Source organism: Neopelma chrysocephalum, unplaced genomic scaffold (genome assembly GCF_003984885.1).
Source record: "Neopelma chrysocephalum unplaced genomic scaffold, ASM398488v2 Primary Assembly neopelma1_61b, whole genome shotgun sequence".
Classification (NCBI taxonomy): Eukaryota; Metazoa; Chordata; class Aves; order Passeriformes; family Pipridae; genus Neopelma; species Neopelma chrysocephalum.
The window spans coordinates 782,618-805,892 of NW_020897717.1; the positions used below are offsets into that span (position 1 = coordinate 782,618).

At 45.2% G+C, this 23,275-nt stretch overlaps 1 protein-coding gene across 1 annotated transcript in view; it reads right to left on the reverse strand.

Moving 5' to 3' along the window:
- MDGA1 (MAM domain containing glycosylphosphatidylinositol anchor 1) overlaps positions 1 to 23,275 on the reverse strand; it is a 143,923-nt gene that overhangs the window by 59,034 nt on the left and 61,614 nt on the right. The window contains exons 6-8 of the mRNA XM_027681913.1: positions 21,222 to 21,491; positions 20,513 to 20,842; positions 16,964 to 17,257 (exon numbers count right to left, since the gene is read on the reverse strand). Coding sequence (XP_027537714.1) covers positions 16,964 to 17,257; positions 20,513 to 20,842; positions 21,222 to 21,491 — 894 coding nt within the window. The remainder of the gene's footprint in view (positions 1 to 16,963; positions 17,258 to 20,512; positions 20,843 to 21,221; positions 21,492 to 23,275) is intronic.

Consider the following 23,275-nt stretch of genomic DNA (forward strand, 5'->3'; position numbering starts at 1 on the left):
GTAAAGAAGGGTAAATAGAGGGAAAACAGTAAAGAAGGGTAAATAGAGGGAAAACAGTCAGTCTGTGACGTTCATAATCCTAGGATGGGCCCTCCACATTCCTGAGAAGGATTTGGGACAACTGGGAAAGGATTGATCACCTCCCCCCCAAGTTTAGCAGTAAACCTGGCACTAGCTGTAGCAGGACTTCCCTGTACAAAACAGGCTTTTCCTCAGGCCTAGTAGGGAATTTGGATCAAGGAGAAAGAACTCTGCATAGAGCAACACGCAGTTCTCCATCACTTCTCTATCAGCTACCTCGGAGTTCTGCTGCCAATTGTTTAATATCCTGCTCCAGTAACTGCCATCATTAGCCCATTTTTCCATTCTTCACTCATGATTGGTCTTGATTCATCTGAGGAAGATGACGACAATGAAAACGTAGCTGTTCAGAAAGACTCTGAAAGGATGCTCAAACTAAAAGATTAATGGCAAACGTTCAGTCTCATAGATGAAACAGCTGAGGTCAACAGATATCAAAGCATTTTTTCCCATAAGAATTAATGTAACAAGGGGGGTGGTGCATACAGGAACTCAAGAAATGCATGCAATTTAAAAACACAGGCTCAGTATATATGGCACAGAGAAAGGAGAGGAAGGAACATTTTTTATTGTAAGCATTTTTACTGTCACTCTCTGGATGGTTACTGCTTCATCATTGTCATCATCATCTTCAGATGAATCAAGGTAGATCAAATCAATCAAGGGCAAAGGATAGAAAAATGAGGATAGATTCAGGAGGTCATCAGATGAAATGGCTGAGGTCTGTCAGAATAGTGACTGGCTCCAAAAAATCATCTGCCAAATAGTCACCTTCTCTGCCATCTGTAGGTCCTGTCTTTCCCCTCCTTCCTTCACACCATTACCTGCACACATTTAAAATGTGTGAATTCCATAGGGGCCTTTGCTCAACTCCTCCTCTATTAATTTATTATGAAAAAAATACTTTATCTGTCCTATTAGTAACTGTCATAGCTTTTCATGAATGGCTCTTCAGTGCTGGTTACAGAGAATCATCTCCCTATACCTTATTCCCAAAACAGCTAATTGCCTATGGAGACAGCAGAGGATTTGGCAGTCCCATTTCTTCAGGTATGGATGATATTACTTGTCTCAGAGGATGACATGAACTCAAGCTGTAGAGGACTTACTCCCACACTGGAAACCTCATGTCTTCTCTCTGCATTGGCACTGTGTTTCCGAAGAAGCAGCAGCACACCAGCCTTGCTGCTGAAGCAGATGCAGCCCTGCAGCTCCTGTCTTTCCCTGCATTAGGAGAGCAGTGTCACTTCTGACAGCCGCAGGTGCTGTGGGCTCCCAGAAATCACTCTCCAGGACTAGGGGTCTCCTCTGCAGCAGAGGGCACAGGATTGAGGCCAATGACAAAACTGGCAACAATTCAGTGACCACAGCCTGCTCCCTCGACCTCCCCATCTGGCTATCCTCTCTGTCCCATCTCCTCTGGACTTGGACCAGCAGAGGGAAATTTATTAACAGTCCCACTCACTGGATAAATCTGATCTGACATTCAATTTTCTGTGACTGACCTCAAACTGGGTCAGTACGGCAGGAACCATTTGGAGGAGCACCATCCCTGCAATGTGGGCACTTGCCTATCTCACACAGACACTTTTTCATGTTGACTTGAGGAAAGCTTAGGCTGCAGAAAAGCTGATATGCAGGACGAGTGGGAGTACACACTCCAATTCTTCTCCCGATTCCTGGATTTTGTTCCAACAGATAAATATCTGAACTTGGTTCCATAAGTTTCCATTATTCTCATTCCCAGCTGTCCTGGGACACAAAAGGTAAAGCCGTTGCCTTCCTCATTCTGACCCACTGCATCAAGATCTCAGAGTGGATCCTGGCCTGAGTCAATCCATCAGTAGTCATCAGTCTGAAGGTTTGCAGCAGCACATACTACAACATAGGATCCTGCTCCTTCCACTCTCTCCATGACAGATAATAACACCCCCCAGAATCAGATACTCCAGGTGAGAAGGGCATTTTAAACAAGTTTCAGCAATGTTTGCTGAGCCATCCCACTGTGGTGTGCAGGAAGAAGATATAATTCTGTGTATAGTTCTGTAAAGAAGCTGTGTGGACTCAAATCGGGTAATATCTGTGGCTAAATCTGTGATAAAAGCCAGCAATGATGGAAAGAGAGGCTATGTCTGTTTGTAAGACTCTCACTAGATCTGTGTACCCTGGTCTGAATTCATCAGTGCAAAAATGGCAGAATGACAGACTTACAACAGACCATAAAAATGTCACAGAAACTAGGAAAAGATGTGGGAAACTTCATCCAGCCAGGTCTTTGAGGGGAAATTTGTGATAGTATCCTGCGAACATCAGAGGAGATAAAATTATTCTGTACCCTCCATACATGTATTGCCTATGGCAGTACAAACATCAATCAACTGGGCCAACATAAGCAAATGAGGCCTCAGAACATACAGCAATAACCCTTTTTATTCCTCACTGATTCCATAAAAAACCTCATGGAAGATGAATGTGGGATGCAACATTCCAAGTTAAAAATGAATGATGATTAATATAGTTTTATGGGTCCTTGGCAGACAAACTGGGTAGTGTTTGAGAAAGCAACAAGAAAAGTAACTATTTTGTCATAACATCCTCAGGCTTTGGAAAGATCCTGGCTAGCTTCCACACGACAGACTAATTGAAGATGTAATACTATTCAAATGCAGCCCACATTAAGCTGATTAAAAACACATTAACTGAAAGGGTTCAAAAAGAAATTTTAAATGGCTGCACACACCACTGGGATCTCTCTAGCAAGAGGAAAGACCTATTCTAGGAAGACGTCTCTAGTAAGAACCCACACAAACCTCTTAAACTGATGCTATTTCACATTTCCATCAAGGTCAAAAATCCAGCCAGCAGGTTGGCATGGCTAAAGCACATCAATTATAAAGTCCCTGTTCAGGATGTGTAGCCAACATCACACATTTTTCACATTTCAGACACCTTTAGTGTCTGAATGACCTTATATCCATTTGCAGATGGGCTGATTGGGTGCAGACTTTGGCATGTTTGTGGCGTGTGGCTTGTGCTTTGCTTCCTTCCCTTCCACACGAAGGCATAACTGACAGTCACCATTCTTAAGTGCCTATGTCAGGATAATATACCAACATCTGTAGAAGACACAAAATATGTAGCAGTAAATAACATACTAAAGAGACACCTCAGACAGGACAACTTGGCTTGCTTCATGGAATGAGATATGGGAACTCTATTCAATTTATCTTGGATAACCACAGAACCATAGAAAAATGGGGTTGATAGGGAGCTTTAAAGGCTGTATTGCAAAGGTTCTGGAAAGAAAACTGCCAAGGAAAGAATGTGTCACTCTTTCAAGGAAAGAGACAATGACCCCAAGAGGAGCCACAGTTAATGTAATCCAGTAAACATCAGCTTTCAGTTTAATTCTGTAGTCCAAAGATGTCCAAATCCTTGGATGACTAAGCCAAAGCTTACTAAATGTATTGTGAGATGTGCATCACATCTGCACTGGTGAGATAATTTTTGAAAATCTCTTTAATACGTGTGACCATCCTGCCAGAATGATGTTGAAAAAAAACTGAGAAGAGGGCTATAAAAATGAATCAAGGGCTGGAAAACATGCCTTGTGGTGAATGGCTAAAGAGACTCTTTCCAGATTGCATGCTCGACAGGCTAGGAGATTACTTGTTCTGGTGTCTGAGACAACACAAGGAAGAGACTGCTAATAACAAATAGCTCGTTATGTGAGAAGACAAAAGCATAAACAGAGCTTGTAGTTGGAAACTGAAATGAGACAGGCCTAGATTAAATGACAATAACTGAACCATGAGAGTAAAAAGACACTGGAACAACTTACTGAGCAACACACTCAATTCTCTGTCACTTTAGTGTGTGAGGAGATGCTGCACTGAAAATATACAAATAATCCAAGTTTAGATGCACAAAGGTAAACTCACCTCACTAGTGATAGGGACTGCGTTGGCATATAACCAAGTCTCCTGTCTAGACAAACAGCACAAAATGGTCAGAAAGGGATTCAAAGAGCTTTTGCTTTCTCATACTGATCAGGAAGATGGAGTCACAGCGTTTTGGATAAACACACTGGAGCACATAAGCTTCTCAAACGTTTAAAAAAACCCAACAAACAACAAAACAACAAACCAAACCACAAAAAAACCCATGGAAAAACCCAACTCTTTCCTCCTCTCTTTAAAATCTGTAGGTAGTTTCATTTGTGTCTTTTCATTTATACATATGAGTTGGTTCCTAGAAAGTGAATCAGTATGATAACTTGCCCACTTCTATACATAAACTTGGACTTTTGCAAGTTCTCATTACAAGCAGCCGAAGGGGAAGAGAAAGATTTCCAGATCACAAAACATTTTGAGTTGCTCCATTTTCCTCTGACCCAGCCAACTGCCACCATCTTCTCATCCATTTAGATCCATCATACTCTTTCCATGAAAACACCTTAGATGGAGGGCTGCTCTTTTCCCTCAAGCCCCAGTTCTTCATTTTACAGCATACCAGAATGTTGGCTAAAGGACCTGTATTATGCATAAGCTATGAACTGCTCAGAAAATCCCAGCAGACCTAGCACTATTAAACTCATCTATATTGCATTAAGTTATTAGCTACTGTATTCTAGCTTGTGATTAGGACAGTAGAGTATCTCTTTGCAATCAGCACTTTGTAAGGAAAATCCCTGTTCAGTGCAAATGCTACTATCATTCATTGTTCTCTTGACCTCAATCACAGTCACTGTTGGAAACCACTATTAGTTTTGGCACTCCAACCAATTTCTCCTATGAAATGCTTGGCTGAATTGGTCCCAGAGTTGTATCATATTTGCAACAGATGAAATTTGCAGCACTTATTTCATCAGCTGTGAGAGCAGGTCACAACAGATCGAGAGTCTACAAACAATCGGCTGGGATGGCCTTCAGTTGCCATTGTTTCTTTACCAGCAGGGATTTGCCCCAGATGCTTCTTTGTCACAGAAATGGAGTAATTTTCAGTCTTTTCTACATCCTATTCATCCCTCTGCAGCTTGGCAAATCAGGACAGAGAAGGACAATGCCTACAGCTCCAGAGATACTGGAGCTGGAAAAGGCATGCCAAAGGAATGATGGCAGTACACAAACATTTTTCCTTCCACTTCTTTCTGATCTGGGCCACCCATATAATTTGAGACCTCAGCCTCAATCCCAAACTGCCATTTTGGTCAAGCAGTAGGATTAGGGTTCAGAGAATCATGAAAGCTCCAGTTCCAGGGATACTGGGGCTGGAAAAGGTATGCCAAGTAGAGCACAGTACTGCACCAACATTGATCTCTCCATATCTTTCTTATCTGGGCCACCCATAGTACTGGGGACCTCAGCAGCCTCTGTCCAAAGCTGCAGTAAGGGTTAGGGTTCAGAGAAGCAGAATGCCTATAGCTCCAGGGATACTGGGGCTGGGAAGCCTGTATCTCCAGGGACCAAAAAAAAAACAAACCACAAACAACCCAAACCTCCAAAACAATCTCCATCATCTCTGGATGCGGAAGGGTACATTGGCACTGAGGACGAGGAAAAGTCTGAGGTACTTAATGCCTTTTCCACCTCAGTCTTTAACAGACAGACCAGTTATACTGAGTACCCTGAGCTGGAAGACAGGGACAGAATAAATCCCCTGTAACCCAGGAGGAAGTACTTAGCTATCTGCTGTGCCACATAGATACAAGTCTATGGAGCCACACGGGATCCACCCAAGGGTATAATGAAGGGATTGAGAGCACCCACAGTCAGTTTGCAGGTGACACCAAGTTGGGTGGGAGTGTCAATCTCCTGGAGGGTAGGAAAGCCCTGCAGAGGGATCTTGGACAGGCTGGATCAATGAGCTGGTGCCAATTGTATGGGTTTCAACAAAGTGAAGTACTGGGTCCTGCACTTGGGTCACAACAACCCAATGTAGTGCTACAGGCTTGGGGAAAGAGTGTCTGGAAAGCTGCCCAGTTTAAAAGGACCTAGTGGTTGGTGCTGGTCGACAGCCAGCTGAACATGAGCCAGCAGTGTGCCCAGGTGGCCAAGGCCAATGGCTTGTATCAAAAATAGTGTGGCCAGCAGGACCAGGGCAGTGATTGTCCCCCAGTACTTGGTACTTGTCAGGCTGCACCTCAAGTACTGTGTCCAGTTTTGGGTTTCTCACTACAAGAAGGACAATGAGGTGTTAGAGTGTGTCCAGAGAAGGGCAACAAAACTGGTGAAGGGTCTGGAACATAAGTCCTCCAAAGAGCGGCTTAGGAAGCTGAGGTTGTTCAGTCTGGAGAAAAGCAGGCTCAGGGGAGACCTTATTGCCCTACAGTGATGGGAAAGGAGGTTGTAGTGAGATAGGGGTCAGTCTCTTCTCCAGGCATCTAGTGACAGGACAAGGTGAAATGGCCTCAAGTTGTGCCAGTGATATTCAGGTTGGATATTAGGAAAAATTTCTTCATTTAAAGGGTGGTCAAGATTGGAACAGTCTAGCCAAAGAAATGGTGGAATCATTATCCGTGGAAGTGTTCAAAAAATTAGTGGATATGGCACTTTGTGATACATCTTAGTGGTCTTGGTGGTATTAGGTCAAAGGTGATTTTGGAGGTCTTTTCCAACCTTAATGATTCTATGATTCTACGTGAACAGTCTCAGAAATCAGCTTGTCCCAGTCAACAGTAATGAAAAATTTCCGTGGTTTCCTGTGACCACACATGACCCTAGAAACAAGGACTCCAAAAGCAAACAAAATGCAACAGGTCCACACATAACTGAGAAATTTAAGCATGTCTTCAATTCCTGGGACCAACGACAGTTTTGCAGGTTCATTGCTGAGTTCATAAAAGAAAACCAACTGTTTTAACTCCAGTTCTGAAGGCCAATCAAATTTGAATCAGAAGGAACAGCTGGAAACACAGGAAAAGAGTTAGTGCACACATGTGCTTATTTGTGTTTTCAGTAGAGAGGCAAAGAAGAATGGAAATCTGGAACTATAGGAAGTGAAATAGGGTGAGAGGGGTGCATGTTGGAAGTGTGATCTCTGCCGACTGAGAAAACAGTTTCCTGGCTTCAAAGAAAACACAGTTTCTTGCTCAGAAACTGGCCCAAGTGGAAAAACACAAACTAGTCACCGAGCAGCTGTTTCCCCACAGAAAGCTCCAAAGGCAACTAAGACCTTGCTAAAACCTGAATGCTCAGCCCCCCAGCACTGTGTCCCAGCACAGAACTGGCAACAGAAGACCCATTGGGATGTAGAGAAGCCTGACCACCTCTGAAATTTAATTCACAGTTTCTCTATAGGAGTGAATGCAATTAGTGCCATTTCAGAGCTCAGGGTCAGGATGGTCATAGATAATTCAAAATACCCCCAGGATGCTCAGTTTCCTGCTAGAGCTTCTGTTCATATCAGGAGTGTCTCCGGGTCTTCCCTGCATGAGTTCCCTCCTCAATAGTGCCATCACTTCTGTATGTTGCTTCAACGTGCCTGCCACAGTCTTTCAGCTGGGCTGGAGGAAATAGTTCTGCTCTAGTGTCAGAGTCCATGGAGTAGGTGAGGAATAGCAAGGGAGCCTGTTCCTGTACCTTCATAGGTGCTGCTTGACATGGTTTATGGAGCAAAAATCACGGAAGAAAAGCAAAGACACAGGCACAATGACATGGCAGTACACAGCTGTGTCTGGGAAAGAGGCTGGGGGAAAAGGGCCTCTGCTCCCCTGATACAGGTCCTAGTGGCCTATGCTTCCCTTCAGGTGTGGGCAGCTGTTTTCACTTCCCTATGCCTCAGAGCCTCATGCAGAGGCTGAGAGTTATCATGAGAAAATGAATTGAGATTTTTGTCTGCTTGGTGTCTTCCTAGTTCCCCTGGGGAGTTCTGGTCCATGACATCTCTCTCCACACAGCTGGGCACCCAACATGCTCATGTCCAAGTCACCATGAGGTAGAATTTTATGGGGACAGGGCATTCCCTCCTTTCCTGTCCTGTGACCCCAGCCTTGAAACATGAGTGCTGACAGCAGTTTTCTAATTTGCTCAATTTACCACCTCCTTTGCCCCATGTCTCCTGATGCCACTGTGTCCTTGTGTCGGCTAGGACAGTGTTAATTTTCCTCCTAGTAGCTGGTACAGTGCTATGTTTTGGATTTAGGATGAGATTAATGTTGATAATGCACTGATGTTTTAGTTCTTGCTAAGTAGTGGTTTAACTCAAGGACTTTTTAGTGTCTCATGCTCTGCCAGTGAGCAGCAGCACAAGAAGTCATAAGGGAGCACAGCCAGGACAGCTGACCCAAACTAACCTAAGAAATATTGTGTATCACAGAATGACATGTCCAGTATATAACCTGGGGGAAGGTGGCTGGGAGGCACCAATCACTGACTGGGGTCCCAGGGGATGGGCTGGATATTGGTCAGTCGGTGGTGAGCAATTGTACTGTGCATCACTTGTTTTTGTGGAGTTTTTCTCCTCTTTCTCTCAGTCTCTCTCTCTCTCTCTCTCTCTCCCCCCTTTTCATTACTATTATTATTATAATGCTGTGTTTCAGTAACTAAATTGTTCTTACCTCAACCCACAAGTTTTACTTTTTTATTTTTCTGATTCTCTTCCCCATCCCTAATGGATTCCCCATAAATTCAGATCCCAGTCCTATTCATCACCCTTGACAAGAGAATATCCCACCAGTCCACACTCCAGGATCCACAATGCTTTCTCTTCCTTGGCCAAGTTCCCATGTCCCCTGGACCTGTTCTGGTGCTGCACAGACCAAGAGAGAAAGCTTAGCAACAGCTGCTGTGCCAGACTCACTATCTCTGACCTGCTTACTGGACATAAGCATGCAGCAAAAGTACTCACAGTGCACGTTAGAGAGGAACCTGTGTTACACCCCTGTGCAAACAGAAGCAGAGCTAGGACAACCTCTCCCTCAAGCCAGGCTGCCTCGATGCAATCTGGGTACCACCAGCTGTGTCGCACTTTGAAGGTCTTTCATACAGGTGGTTTTACCTATGGGCTAAACCCAGACGACAACAACAGGACTCAAAACCAAAGCAGTTTCTCCCAAATGCCAAGGCAGGAAGCACTGGCAAAGTGTCTGACAGTCCTTTGGCAGCAGTATCCTCCTGTGACTTAAAGATGAGGACATGCTTGGGTGAGACTTGAACATGCAAAGCCTTTCAGGATGGCCAGTGCAAAGCAGTTGAGAGGATTCTGGAGTTGTTTTTTATCCCAACAAGTTGATATATAACTAGGTCCTACGGGGCAAATAGGTGCCACAGCAGGAAAACTTTAAAAGGGATGTCTGAATTAGAACAGCATGGTTTTCAGCCCTGAAAGGGCCACAAAAGGTGAGCAAATATCCACAGAGAGATGACCAAGATTGTCTGTCATCCACTGTTTCTATACAGCCCTTGTCTCCTCTTTCCTGACAAAACTCTATAGCTTGGATGTGTCTTGATAAAATTAAGTTGCTCTTCCTGGACAGTCTGGCCAAAAAACAGAATAATGGGATTATGGAATGTGTATTTGTTTCTCCCATCAATACCTGAGAAATGGATTAACTGATTTAAAACAGTCCTCTTCTGAACAAACAAATTCATGTCTCTAGGCGAGGAGCTCTCACACAAGCTTTTAGAGATGAACAATGAGCTGCACAGAGGCTGAATGGCAGTGCAAGGCAGGCTGCAATCTCACAGAGCAGACCTAGGTGCACCTAGGTGCATCACCTTCCTGATGCACATAACAGGGTAATTTCCTCCCTTCTTTACCATGTTTTACCCAGGGCACAGCAAAGAGGCCTCATGGTAATTTGCATCTGATGGATGTTGCCACAGACTGGACATGCCAGCTTTGTAAAATCTGCTCCCTAGCCTCCGAATTCCCCCTGCCATCTGGGCCTTTTGCTTTATGTCTCAAGTCTCTTATATCTCCTGGCCACCACAGCGTGCAGACATGCTCTGTCAGACCAATTTCAATCAAAGAGGTAAATCAGAAAAGCACTCAGGGCACAAGGGAGACTTCCCAAGAAACCTCAGTGAGTGGCAGCACATGGGGAACCTTGTCCACAAGGCAGCAAGCAGAGAAGAGACCCAGATTCTGCAGAGTAAGACCCAACTGCTACACACTGAGGGCAAAAATTCAGACCAGCCAAAATTCATACAACTCCTTTACCCTGTCAAAGGCATTTTTATTTCTTTAAAGCTGCATACAACAAATGTTACCAAAAAAACTCCAGCACTGGGAGTCCTGGGGCTTTGGTCTATAAACATAAAGGTGGTTCCAAAGAAGAAGGTTTTAGCTAGGCATCCTTAGCCTGCTGAACTATCTACCCCTTCATGCCACAAGGCTGGTAGAAGGGTAGGACCAATGAGTCTTATACGGTAATATTTGGTACAATCCCATCTTAAGACCCAATCCAAGTGCTGTCACAGCCTCCATCTGTCAGGCCCTGGGACCTGGTAATTGTTAAGACAAATCTGAGGCCGGCTATAAGTCTCTGTGGTTGTTATTGTGCTCTAAACTGTGGCCATTTGGGTTTACAGCCACAATGGAGTAAAACCGATTCCTCCCTTCAGCCTGTCCTGAGACTGACAACTCTAATTAGTTGTTAGCAGCCCAGGCATGGGAAGCGGAGTAAGCAATCCTAATGCCATATCGCCCAGGACAGGGCTAAACAGCTTAATCCCAAACACAATACTGCAAGCAAAAAGTGTGTTGACAGTCAGGAACAAAACTCCCTGCTCTTAACAGTGAGAGCAGGGGGGTGCTGTGTATTGACAGAAACACAGAAACTACATAGCTTAGTCACACAAACCTCTATGCAACAAATCTGAGGATAAATAGGGAGGATTTCCATCAAAGTGGAACCTAACTGCCAGGCCAGGCTTTGTTCAGACTGGTGGTTCAAGGTCATGCCCAGGGCTATGCATTATTTTATTCTTTTTACTAATGAAGTCTCCGGGTTTGCAAACACTGAACTTCCAGAAGACACAATCCTCCCATGACTTTGAATACAGACACCCAAAGCATCATGTTCTAAAATGAACCAGAACATGACAGAGCCCTAGTTGGTAGGAGAGCTCAAGGTTTCCCTCTCTTGGAAGCAAGACCTGTACCAGGTAGAACAGCAATACTGAAGCATAAATGGAAGGGTAGAAAAGCTCCAGCTGTTACAAGGGTAGAAAAATCATCATCTGCCCCCAATTTAGCTCCTCAGAACTCAGCTTGGAGAAGGGTATCAGGATGGACATCACTGATGAAATTAATAAAAGAAATTAAAACAGTCACTATTAATATATACACTCAGAAATTAAACCAGCTAGGTCTAAAATTCTTAGCAGATGGCTTCATACTCCAGCTCACATGGCCACACAGCAAGACACATAAGCCAGCTCAGTCACACATAGGGGTCAGCTCTGGCCCCTGACAGTCTCATTTCTCTTAGACTCCCTTCATAGGCAGGGAGAGCTGCAGGGAGCTCTAAGGAGCCAAAAGCTCAGTCTTAGCCACTCTGCAAAAACATCTTCATGCCAAAGACATGTCTCAAGAGCACTTTTAATAATGGCCCATCTTCGCGAACGAAGATTTGGGGAAAGGTCTTTTACCTTTCCAGCCTGCGCAATGGATTTTTTAGGTGAGACACAGCCTGCGCTGAACTGAGCCCACCCTTTAATCCTAAGGTTCATCTGCCGGGGCCAAGCAAGCTTGGACAATGGCAGTGAGGTCCTCAGGACGTAGGTTTGTTTAGAGTGTCCTTCTCATAGATGGATGGCCACACAGGGCTAATGACCTCCATCAGGCCAGGAGACCGCGATTTGAACCCGTGGTCGCAGCAGTGAAAGTCCTGCACGCTAACCACTAGGCCACCAGGGGTCTCAGAGCACTTTTAACAGAGCAGTTAATATCCAAGCTTTTGGAGGAGGGGGCAGGGCATCCACAAAGAGCACTGACATTGAGCTATGGCTTCAACAGTTGATCAAAACAGTTTAATGCATTTCCATTTCCAGTTGCATGGATCTAGCAATGCTTCTTACTTATTTACAGTATCACCCCTTCCCCTCCTCCCTGCTCTTCTGTTTGCTACATAGATAACAGGGGAAATTGATGCTGACTATTGCCTGTCTGATGTACAGCACTGCCAATGGGTTCAGCAGGATTTTAAAGAGGAATGAGTCAACAGTATGTGATCAGGAATAACATTTACCAGCGTGTGAGCTTGAATAGGAAAACACATCTGTGCTCACCTGAACATTAGTTAAAGTGAGAATGGCAACAGATGACCCAGCAGGACATGTTCTGGCAGTCTTCCAGGTCAGGGCAGAACCAGACCTGCTAGTCACCAGCCCTATGGCAATGCCTATGTCTAGGACTATAAATGGCTCTTGAAGTCCTGTTAGCCATGATAACCATCCCTCCAAAGGGAATGTCAGTCTTCTTTCCTGATTACACCTAATATTCACTATGCTTTGAAGATAAAGCACAATAACCCACCTGCTGCTTAATGGGGCAAAACTTTATCTATGGGCTATAAGGATAATCCTTTGGAGATCAATCCCAGATGATTGTGGTCTGTTACTTTAGATCCAGCATGGGTAAAATTCATGGGCTATGTTATTCCAGGGAAGGACACAGTCAGGTTAATTCCTTTTCTAGTCATTCCTCCTGCCAATATCTCACCTGTTTTGTGACCTCAAGACAAGAAACAGAGCCAACTTTCAGACTCGACTGCCCAAAGCAAAGTCAACTCTATATAAATATCCCCTCTTCTTTCTTCTCTTTTTTTGCTGGGTGCTCAGAGACACCAAAACTTCTGCTAAAGACAAAAACAGCACCAGCAAAAGTCTGCTTATCTCCTCTTCAGAATTTGATTCACTAATTAACAACTGTCAACAGAGGAGACAGGTGCTCTTCTACCAGGCTTTGGTGGTTATCCAAAGAAGGAAAACACATTCAAGTGATCAAGCAAGGGCCTGAGACAGCAAGTAGAGAGTGCTGTTAAGGAGGATAAACCCATCTGCAGGAAAATACTGGAATGGATGTATCAAGGATCAGGTGGGATGAGGAGTGCAGGGTTGAGCTGGACTTGGACTAAGCTGTCCAGCAGTTTATGACATGCTGTTCAGGATTGACAAAGCATCAGAGCTGACACAATTTCATTCAAGCAGGATAGTGTATTAGGATTGCAATTTTCACCACACTGTTTTATGAGGCTCTAACAGAGCAAATGTCATATTCACTGTGATATGACAGTGATCTCAAAGGCCAGTTCTAGCAATAGCTAGAGTTTACAGTCACTACTAATCTTTGTAATTCATGGAAATACTGTTTTGACCAGTCTTTTAGGATACTTGGTTAACACTTTTTTAATTTGTTGCTGTGTACATTCTAAATTCACATCTAGGTAGCATCCTTTTCACTGATCCACACATGCACACTGTCTGCCTTTCCTCCTTTCATACATATTGGCTCAAATGACACTATTGTATTGCAAACCCCTGACTGCTGCACATTTTCAAGCCCAATGTGTGTTTTACAGCCTTACACCATCTCCTCTGTACAGGGTGACTCAGCCCTGATTTTAAACTCACCTCTACAGAAGATTGATTTTTCTGCTGGGATTTTTTTGAGTGAGTACCTGGTTCTGAAAAAAACCCCTGACAACAGCATCAGTGACAGCACTGATTTTGTTAACAGTACTCTCCCATTCCATTAATATTTTTATTGCAACACTTCAGAGTGCTGTGTTTTTTATGTCCCACAAATCTTTGATAATATGGGTCAGTTTTACTCCTGTTTTGAAGATACAGGAAAAGATGACAAGATGTTGCCACTCCAAGTGGTAGATTCCCCAGAGTTCTGACAAGCCCAACCTCTCGCTCTAACCAGTATACAACATTTCTTCAACCTAAACACAGAGCTATAAGGCTGCAAGGACTTTCATGAACTTATTAATCTTTCAAAGCTCTACAGTTCAGACCAAGAAGTCCAGGGAACACACCATCCATCCTGTCAGAGAGCTGATGATACACAATTACAGCTCATAAGATAAAAGAAGAGCAACTTTTTCTGCTTTCAAAATACAAAAAATAATAAAAAGTCCAAACACCTTTTTTGACAGCTGACTTGTTCTTTTTGTCTTCTTATTTTCTTTCCACTACTGAAGTGCAGTTGGCAAAGCCTATTTCTAGGCTATTTTGTTACAATACAGCACTATATGCATGAGGGTGAGGGGAGAAAACCAAGAAAAAGGGGAAACACAGAAACAGGTTCTGACATCTAATCAGATCTGCTGTATTGATTTTGCAACTTTAGCTTTGGAGCAAATCAGAGAAACAGCCACATTATCATCCAGAATTCACTCTTCCCTCGAGTGAGCCAGTTCAAAAGGAGCTCACACTGACACATAAACAGGCACTGCTGCATGCACACACACGCACACACAGATGCACACGCCCATGTGGATGCACACCCCACTGAAGCGGCTCTCCAATGGGATGCGTGGGCTGGGGGAGGTGAGAGAAGCGCTCATCACAGAGGCTGCAGGAGCCACACGATTCCCATTTCCAACAAGATGAGAATTCCAGAGCAAGCCACCAGACTAATGAGCTACCCACACTGGAAAGCTGTGTTTCAATTAACCACAGAAGCCCCTGCTGTGGCATTCACGTCCTTCCAGCAGCATGAACATGGAGGAGAGGGATAAACAGGGACTGTGTTGTTTCTGGGTCTGGTTTTTGGGGGCAGGGAAGGAAAGGAGAATTCTGTAAAACGGTTGAGGGCAATTCTTGTCCTACTTTCTTGGTTTGCAGTTTCTTATTCATACTAATGGAAAGAGTAATTGACAGTCCTGAAACCAAAGCTGCCTGCTTAGGCACAGAACAGGCAGTACCACCATAAGATCCTTCCACAATTTCCGGGCAGGAGGAGACAGTTCAGGTGTACAAACACTCAGGATGCACCCAGCTTCAACTAAGGGCAAATGGAAATAATGGAGAAGGGAAGAGGGCTGTTTGGGTGGGCTGTTGCATGGACCCTGACAGCATTACTCGGGCAGGATCACAATAAAGCATTGTTTGGCCATGGGAAGAGCTATAGGAAGAGTATGTTGAGTTACTCTTTACATGGTTCATCACATCTTTGCCTTCTTGAGGGTCACATCAAAGGCTCTGCCCCAGAACTGCTTGTGGCTTGTACCTACCACCTGTCTTGTGTGGGGAATCATGTTCTCCCCCTGCAGCCCAAGATTCAGGGCTGTGATACCCCTCCAGACCACCTAGTAAGCCTGAATTCATCCCAGGCTTGGCACTGCTGCTCCCTCTGCAGGGGCAATGAGGGTCAAGTGAGGACTAAACAGCTTTCAAAAAGCAACACCAAACTGGGGACACTAGCAAGTCTGATGGTTCTTTGCTCCCAAGTGAAATTTTGCTGCACCTCTCATCAGTTCTTGAGGTGACCAAGGGTCACCCTCCCTGTCGTGTCTGGCCAAACCCCATATGTCTGGCCCAGGATGCCTTCCAGAAAAGCTCAAACCAAGACACACATTTTCACCCTGATTAAGAGAAGCTTCTCCACACATATTTACCTGCATGGAAATCTTCACACATTTCCCTGTCTCATCCTGTAATCTAATTCCTGCCATGCTCCTGAATAGACAGAGATAATTTTAAAAGGGGATCTTTGAATACTCAAAGTGCCTGCAGGATTTCACACACCTCCATTACTCCTGTGCTCCCAGCAGCTCACATCTGTGAGCAGTTTGTCTGGTTGGTTTCAGCCAGGTTGTCTGCTCAGGTCTCACTTCTCTTATTCCTGGGGAGAGAGCCTGAAAGAAGTGTGGCAGCATGTCTAATGAGTGCTGCTGTGCTGTATGTGGAAGCTCATCAGTCACAGCCCAGAGGCAGCATGCCCAGGTGCAAATTAACCTGCTCCCTGCCCATCCCACACCTGTCAGATCTGTGCTGCTCAGAGTACTCTGCAAGAGTTCAACAATCACACCATTCTGATGGGATGAGATCTGCAGGAAGAGCCACTCCTACAGTCACTGCTCCTTCCAGACCAAGGCATTTTACCCAGCTGCTTTCCCCATCTGATTCAAAGTCTTGTAGGAGAGAGAGGACACACTCCCACATGTCAAAAAACACCTCAACAGCATGGGAGCTCAGCAGGCACTCACTTCTCTGGAGGGAGAAACCACTGCAGGGAAAGGACAGAGATGTCATCCAATGCAGACACAGGCAGCACCCCTGCTTCTTTGTTCACCTTTGTACACAGTTATTGCCTCTAGGTGGGGCTGGGAGCACCACCCATAGGTAAAATCACTCCATATACCACATACTAAGAATCAGTTTTCTGTTACTCACCACCTTGTTGAATGAAAACCATTTGGGATATGCAGTCCCTGTTGGGTCTGCCTAGCACTGCTTTTCAGGCAAAATGATTCAAGCACATCCATAAAAGATAGCGGGGGTAACTAAGTTGAAAAAAAAAGGTTGTGGGATGGAAGTGGTCTAATTAACATTCATTTGCACCTTTTGAATGTTTGACTTTACAAACTTCATAACATACCCTGAAGGTATTTACACACATGCAATGCATATGAACACACACCTGGTGAAGCTGCTGTTCTGCACTCATCCTCTGACACGGAAATAGAAAGCATTTTATACAAACATGTACAACACCTCTCCCTTCCATTTGCAACATGCTGACCATATGGTACCCTGCCCTTATTCTTGCGTCGCCAGACCAATTAAATATAAACTGTTCAAAGGTCCCCAGACAAAAGAGATGTGTCTGCTCAGCCCAGGAAGAAAGGTCAACCATGCTTAGCCTACAGGCTTTTGTGTACAAAGGCATTCAGCCAGGCACTCCAGTACTGAATGGTTATACTCACACTGCACGTTGAGCTGCACCAGGGCTTCCCGTGGTCTGATGTTAAAGCCATTGTACCTGGCTGTCTGACACTTGTAGGTCCCACTCATTTCTCGGCTCACACTCTCCAGATGCAGCTTCCCATCATATGTCTCCATTGTCATTGTCCCTGAAGGCATAGGGGTTTCCTTATCTACACGGGACCAGATGATGGGTGGCTTGGGCTTCCCACGAACCTCGCACTGCAGCTCTGCCCTGGAGCCTTCCCGGACAGTGATGGTGGACTGACCCTTAGGGACACTGATCGTTGGTGGCACTAAAAGAAAGACAAGAAGGGAATAATTTTACAGTGAGTTTTCAGCAAGTAAGGAACATTCTTGAGATGCCTGTGTTTCAGTCACACCAACAGCCTTGAACTTCAAAAGTTTCCACTTGACACACTGCAACCCCTCTACGAGCACACTGTCCTGTGCAAATTATCCTACAGGGTCTGGAGCTGCAGGGTAACAAGGAAGATCCCAGCTTCTCCAACATTGTATCCCAATATCAATGGCAAGTGCCACTTGGGCAGACTCCACGCTCCCATCCCTCTGTCTGCAAAATGCTATCCAGCAGCAGGGATAGCATCAAGGAACCCAAAGGTAAAAGCCTCTTTGATCCATTTCTCAATTTCTCATCAGTGAATTTCTCGAGGAAAGTCTTTTTGTCAAGAAATAAACATTGTATCTCCCGAGATATCTAGCACCCTTATCCAGGTCAGACCACAATCAAGATTTAAAGAATTAGTGCTTGTAGATTGCATCTCTAGGGGGTCCACAATCCCTCTTTGTTCCTAAACTACAGCAAGGAATCAGCTCTGTTAGGTGTCTGCTTATTTTACATTGGTGAATGCACTGTGAATCTCCACACCAATGAACCTCTGGCTCATTTGAGTGAGAGACAAGTCCCAGCAAAGATCACTCCTGGCATCCCTTCCAGGTTGGGAAGAGCTCACTCAGCAGAATTGCTGCCGAGCCATCGCTAGAGTTGGAGGCACAGGAACACTCAAAGAAATACCCAGTTATCAACTGAGAAACAAAACTTTGTTGATAAACAAAGCTCAAAAGAAACCCAATGACTACAGCTAAAGGGTGCAGAGTTGTCAGTGGGAAGAGGTTTGCTTTTCACATCCCTAACACCACCAAGAACCCAGGAAGGGGATGTTTGTGCTAAAACCCACATAATATTGACAACTTATTTGTGTTAGGCTTTAGAGTTGACAGTTCAGCTGAGGTAAATATGGCCACAATCATTCTCTGAAAGCTACCTTTTCAGCCCTTCCTGCTGACAATGGCAAAACTTGGATTGACACTTCTATAACTGCAAGGGCCATGTACTCTGTTTCCATTTAAATCAAAATGTAGGACTACAGAAGCTGTAACAAGCTGGTCTGACCAACATTAGCTCAATTCAGCTCCAGCAAAGGAGAATGTGCTATGATAATTGTACATGCTACAGCCTGGAGCTCTCTATGAACAAATTTAGGATGGATCCAGCCTAATCTTCCACTGCAGTGACCTCCCTATGCAACAGGGAGGCCACATTTTCAATTTGCAGGTCTCCTCTGGGCGGGGAAATCTCATCATGCCCTGTCCTGCACAGTGCGAAGGTACGACAGCACTTTCAGTGCCAATGCTGTCGGCAGCTACTCACCTGGTGAGCAGCAATTTTCTCCACAGGACAAGTTGTAAATTACATTTGAAGATATTTTTTTTTTTAATTAGAGCTATCTCCTTGGAGTTGCTCAGCGGAGGCAGCCACCTTGATGAGCTCAGGCTTTACTCGGTGGGGAAATATGGAGCTGCTGCTGCCGCCCTCCTGCTCTAAACCTGTGGTCTTGCAAGAACCTGGGGTTTTATACGGGAATCACATGTTGGAGGTGGCTCGTTGCTGTTCATGGGGATGCTGCACGTTGGACAGCCTTGGGTGCTGCATGGAGGGCTGCTCCAGCAGGGATGGCTGTTTTCATTCTCTGGGACACATAGTGGTCCTGCTGGCCCAGGCTGCCAAAGAGAGGCTTTAAAATACTGCAGGCTGCCCTCCCACCCTTTCTCACTGGCAGCATCCACACAAGCATATGGGACTCATCCTCTTCCGAACAGGCATGGGCAACCTGCCACTGTAGATACCACCTTAAGGCAGCAACTGGCTGGTGCTTAGACCAACATCTGCACTGACCAACACTGCCCAGCCTCTCAGTGGGGTCACCCAGGGTCTCCCAGCCCTTTACAGCCTCCTACCCTTGCAGTCTTAAACACAACTGCACTCTGCCATCTAGTGATCTTGGGCAAAAAGGATTGCTCCTGGAGGTAGCAACCACATAAGGTCAGGAGAGACAGTTTTGCACCAGGATTGGGGAGTTCCCCCAATTTTGTTCACTGTGGGTATGACAAGGTTGGTGTCAGCTGGCATGGAGTGGGTCCTACCTTCCACAGCTACCCACAGAATAGAAGCACCATTCCTCACTTTTTAGTGGGTCCAAGGCATGGACAGGACTCATTCTCCAGGCTGCTAATGAGCACTGGAACAGCCTAGCCCAGTATTTCTGATGGGAAACAAGGGCTTCCCAAAGCATCAAAAAGAGTTGCAGCACTTTTTTTGGGGAGCTGAAATCAGAAGTGTCCAGAATCAAGACTGGGATCAGCCCAGCCTATGGGTCCAGCACAACCAGGGACTGAGAAGAAACTTTCTGTGAAGGTTCAGGTCAAAATTTATGGGCAGCTGTCTATCCTGAGGAGTCCTCATCAGATTACTAATGCAGTGCTGCTTTGTGCTATACCCTCTCGGTCCTGGAAAGGCAGCACAATGACATGGATATAATGGAGAGCACAGCTGGACCCACCACTTCCCCAGAAACAGAAAAACAGCCCTATCAGTCCCCAAAGTGACTGACAACCACTTACTTATTGGTCCTGTCCTCACCAAGCGATGGGGTGAAGCTTTGACCCTGATTTTAAGGGGAGAGGCATTTATAATACTTTGACTCCTACAGAGAGTGCTCAAGACAGACTTCATTTGCAATCTAGTAAACACTAAAACATTAAAAATCTTCATCTATGGCAGATGACACCAATATCCTGGACACAGCTCTGAAAAAAGGTATATTCCTCATAAGCAATGCCAAAGAGAGGAAACAGCAGCTTTCTTTCTCTTTTACTCCCTTCTAAACAAAGGGACACTTTAAATTTGGCGAAATACCACCTCTTCTTCCTTCCTTCACAATGTGGAGTTTCTTTGAACAATCACACTCTAAACCTGTCTCTGTAGCTTTGACTGGAATGTGCTTTGGACTTTTCACAGGAAGAAAACATAAAGGAAGATCTGCTTGCTGCATAACACATCTGACAGAAGCTGTAACTTTGTCCATCTCCAATCTCAGGCAAGTGCTTGCCTGAGGATGTGAGACTTTTCCCTACTGGGATTCAAGACACTCATGTGAGGTCCTTCAAAAAAGCCAGAGGCATGGGGGCGGGGGTGAGCTAGTGATGTCAAACACTCCTCTGAGGTCCCCATCTGCCACAGAGAGTCTCACCTGTCTCTGAGGAGATGTTCACCTCCACACTGAGGTCAGGAATGGGTGCTCCCTGGAAGGTAGCCACGCACAGGTAGGTACCATAGTCACTGAATCGCAGGTCAATAATCTCCAAGCTGCAGGTCACAGGTGGGAGCTCGGGGTCATTCCGGGTGATGAGCAACCGGTCTGAGAACCTGGCTGGTTTCCCATTCTTGTACCAGGAATAGACAACCTTCTCCTGGGGAACAGCATCTACATGGCATGAGAGCTTCAAGTCCTGCCCCAGCTGGATAGTCTCACTCTCTTTGATCACATCAGGAGTGATTTGGAATGTGGCATTCTTCATGGCTGAGATAAAGAGAAGTGAAAAACTGGTTAGGGACGGTAAAGTGTCTTGCATGGGACAGGAGAGCAGTTCTTTGCTCCTAAGGAAGGCAACGTCTGCCCAAAGACCTCTCCCACTTACTTTCCCACAAAAGGACCTCACATCTGGCAGTCTGGGATCGTTCTCCAGCCCAGGATAGTGGTACAGCCTAGGATGAGACTGCAAGAAGTGCTTGCGCAGCTGTTGGTCTGGGAGCAGAGAAATTTGCACAGGCACTTCTCCAGAATACTAATTGCTGCTAAATATCACATTCGCTCTCAGCTGTATAAGAACAGCCAGGAGAAATGCAAATCTAGCCCCTCCACCCTGAAAACCCATGCTCTGAGAAAAACAGCAACTTACACCGCACCAGCAGGTTCACTATCTTCTTTGCCGGGTTCCCCACATTGTTGATGGCCGTGCAATTATAATAGCCCGAGTCCTCCACACGGATCCTCCAGATCGTGAGGTTGCCCCCTTGCAGAAGGCTATTGGGAGGCATTGGGCCAGGAGAGTGAGACCAAACAACTTCTGGCTGTGGGTCACCACCCATCAGAGAGCATTGCATAGTGATGTTGTCACCAGGGTTGACCACCAGCGTCTCATTGACAGACAGCTTCAGAGCAGGTGGGGCTGGAAATGTACAAAGAGGGACACTTCTGAGCTTGAAAAAGACCCATGCACTTGCCTGTAGACAGTTTCATACTTTCTAGGATTTATTCTTGATGATGGCTGGTTTGAGTAGAGAGAGCTGGAGGGATTAATGAAATCATTACAAATAAAAGGTGCTTGTGAATCCAAAGCATGATCCTTACCATGTCTTTCAGTTACAACACACTGCTCCCTTATGGCTAAGAAACAGTGTAGGGAGGAACCACTCCAGAGTGGAGATCATCCCTAAACCACTCATCATTAGTGGTTAGGATTGGAGCACAAACTAGGTATGACATTTTATCAGTGCCCGGTGCAGGTTCTTTAGGGCTTAGGATGTAGGTCCCAATGAACCTTTTGCACAGGCAGGGGTGGCAAACAGACAAAATTTGGCAATGGAAAACCCAAGGCTGAAAGCTTCTTGACTCCTGGTACAAACAGCTACAGTTAGGCATAAGGGCAATGCAATGGAAAGCCATTGTAAACTTGATGGAGAGGTGAAGGAGAAAGGCCCAGAGAAGCCTGCTTGAACCAAACCACTGCTTGTGTTCAAGGACAGCATGAACCACTCCTCCCAAACAGGGTTTTTATCCCAAGAAGGGAGCTTTAGGGAAGGTCTATCACTAAAAAAAGATGGCACCTCTCCTACAATATGCCTCTCCATCTCTCACACCCAACTAGACATCTTTGAGAGGCAAAGCCTTTGACAGGTAGCTAGTCCTTGCAGCTCAGAGCCTGATATGGAGGGTTAGGACCTGTTTGCACAGTAACAGACCATGAAGAGCAACTCTACACCCACTCTTAACCTCCTTCACCTCCTCAAGTGCCTAATATGCTTTTCTATACACTTGGGGGCTATCACAATCACAGGGACTCTCTTCTGTGTACAACTGAACTGAAACTCATTCAAAATGTCTAGACAACCTCTCCTTTGAATACCTTAGTGCCTGATTTTCGATTTATTTTATTTCTGCACCCTTCTCACTACAGCCCCCTCCAGGAACTGATCCAAAATGCCTCCCTTTGTATTCTCTATTTTATTCCATGAAAAGTCTTTCAAAGCCCCTGTCAGCACCACCACTGGCTCTATCCAGACAGAGTTGAGAAAGTATCAGTCCCCAGCACAAAGGCAGGGAGCTGTTTTAAGTAACAGCCATAATAATGCAAAATAAGATATTGTTCCATATTCATGAAACCTGATTTAACAGCATCATTATTTCTGCCTCCTCTCTCCCTGGACCCTGTGTTAATGAGATGTGCTGGATTTGTGTTGGATCCCTGAATTACAGCCCATACAAACAAGGCAAGGAGGACTGCTCTCTCCTCAGCACCAGTGCCATAATTTAGTAGTGCAACTACTGCTGTGCTGGAATAATGCTTTGGTACACTGAATATAACATCCTCCCTGGCCACAGTACATGCTATTTTTGCCAGAGGTGGCCAGTTGTGCCTAAGGAAGAAGATGCCTCCTCTGTCATCTGCACTGGCCATTTTGAGGCCAGTGGTTGGAGTCCTTGAATTTTGGGAGGCTACAACCTGCATTCAATAGACTTTGGTAGCTGTCTTTCTTGGAATCTTGTAAATAGCGTGCAAGGGTTAATGCATACTAAATGACAAAGGAAGGATTTGTATATCCTCACCAAGGTGGTTTCATGAGATACTATGAAGCCTAGAAACTCAATAGCTCAAGTCACCATGGTCGGGTAGGACACATTCTTGTCACTAACTGAGTGTAGCTGACACCAAATAGCTGTTTCTGCCTTCTG